We start from the raw sequence: 2140 nt of genomic DNA on the forward strand, positions 1-2140 counted from the left end.
CCTGGGTCTGCAGCGTGTGTTCAGGCCCCAGCCTCCGGCAACCTCTGCAATGCTGGAAACCCGCAGCCGGGGAGAAGCTGTGCAGGCAGCTCCACCTGCGCTTGCAGCTGCAAATACAAGTGCATGGGTATGAGGTGATGCTTGCCCACTCAAAGGCAGAGGGGGGAAAGGGCCTCTTTTCCCCTTGGACAGGATCCAAAATTGCTATCTTTCCTTGCGCAGCCCAGCTCCCTCCCCAAACCCAACCAATAGCTACGTGAACTGAGATTAGGACAAGCCGTTACTAGTGTATAAAAATCCCTGGGGCAGACTTCGGCTCCACTTCCTCATCATTGTTCAGGGAAGCCCCAGGCAAACCCTCTTGCTCGACACCATGGTGCACTGGACAGCCGAAGAGAAGCAGCTCATCACCGGCCTCTGGGGCAAGATCAATGTGGCCGACTGCGGTGCCGAGGCCCTGGCCAGGTAGGTCCAGCTCCCAGGCATCTGCTCAGCTGCACCCTGGACAGAGAAACCGTGGCAATTGCATTGGGGAGCATTAACGTGTCTGTGTCTGCTTGTGTCCCCCCTCCATCTCTCCCCAGGCTGCTGATCGTCTACCCCTGGACCCAGAGGTTCTTCGCTTCCTTCGGGAACCTCTCCAGCCCCACCGCCATCCTTGGCAACCCCATGGTCCGCGCCCATGGCAAGAAAGTGCTCACCTCCTTCGGGGAAGCCGTCAAGAACCTGGACAACATCAAGAAAAGTTTTGCTCAGCTGAGCAAACTCCACTGTGACAAGCTGCATGTGGACCCCGAGAACTTCAGGGTGAGCTGTGCTCGGACTCCAGCCTCAGCTGGGCAAAGGTTTCTGTTCTCTGGAGAGGGCTTTAGGGGTCTCTGACAGTCAGTGAGACCTAGAGAGAAACCCTGAGGCTGCCTGAGCCTGGGAGCCTGCGGACGGCAGTGGTGGTAGAGGGGAAGGGGGAGTGAATAGGCATGTTTGGGGAGAATAGAGACGAGTTATGGGGCTGGAATCTGTGAGAGGAGAGACCCAGGCAGGCAGGATCGATGGGGATGAAGCATAGAGTTGAATAGGTGCTGGTAGCAAGCAACGTTGGCTTGGAGCAGCCAGAGACCAGAAGGGAAGAAACCGAGACAGGGTTTGGAGGGAAGAGCTAAGCCTGGCTTTGAGGGAGTGGTTAAGCCAGGAGAGAAAATAAACACAGCCACTTCAGCAGAAGGAGGGGATCTGAGCCAAGAGAAAGCAAGGTTGGGTAGGAATATGAAAGGAAAGGATAAATCCAGTCGAAGCAGAAGGGGGACACTGCACAGCAGGCAAAGGAAGGTGTTTGGGGAGTAGAATCCAGCACATCCAGGCATCCTGGTGAGTGCCAGAGATGCAGGCTGTGCAAGGAGCCTGGTCCTCTGCACGGGGCTGTGATAAATCTGTTCCTTGCTTTGCAATGAATTCCCCAATAACCGCTGTCCACGTGTGAACACCTGGGTGGTGTGATGGTGGGGGGCAGCACCGGGCTGACGGCTTCTCCTCCCTCCATTGCCAGCTCCTGGGTGACATCCTCATCATCGTCCTGGCCAGCCACTTCGGCAAGGACTTCACCCCCGCCTGCCAGTCCGCCTGGCAGAAGATGGTCCGGGTGGTGGCCCACGCGCTGGCCCACGAGTACCACTGAGCCTCCCACAAGCTTTTGTGCCTGGAGATGCTCCCAGCTCACAGGGAAACATCCTCTGGTTCTGCTGGTCTTTAATTGCCAAATAAACACCAACTACTTCAGCCATGAAGAGGTGTCTGCCTCTCTGTGGGAATGGGGTGGGCCCACCCCAGGGTGCTGGGGAACAGGAAGGGGATGCTCACACACACGGGGTAGCACGAGCAACGGTCTTATCTATGAATTCATGCAAGTGAGACTCGTCTAAGCTGGAGAATCCAGGGGAACACTCAAGACAAAAAACAAATGAACACACTACAAAATGCAAACAGAAATACTCCGGTGCTTTTTTGAGGCATCAGGTAACATTGTTACTGATGTACATTGCATCATTTGGTTTAATTACATCATTTGTAACTTCCTTCATGGAAGGAAAAATGCTTTTTTTGTTGTTTTTAGTCTAAACCATTATAGTTCTCAGATTATTAAAGG

General features: G+C 54.3%; 1 protein-coding gene across 1 annotated transcript; it reads left to right on the forward strand.

Moving 5' to 3' along the window:
- The first annotated feature begins 219 nt into the window (after positions 1–219).
- On the forward strand, positions 220–1781 carry LOC128153430 (hemoglobin subunit beta-like). Its single transcript, XM_052812805.1, has 3 exons — positions 220–465; positions 585–807; positions 1544–1781. Exons 1-3 carry the CDS (start codon positions 374–376, stop codon positions 1670–1672), a joined length of 444 nt encoding a protein of 147 aa, XP_052668765.1. The 5' UTR covers positions 220–373; the 3' UTR covers positions 1673–1781.
- The last annotated feature ends 359 nt before the right edge of the window (positions 1782–2140 follow it).

Source organism: Harpia harpyja, chromosome 17 (assembly GCF_026419915.1).
Source record: "Harpia harpyja isolate bHarHar1 chromosome 17, bHarHar1 primary haplotype, whole genome shotgun sequence".
NCBI lineage: Eukaryota > Metazoa > Chordata > Aves > Accipitriformes > Accipitridae > Harpia > Harpia harpyja.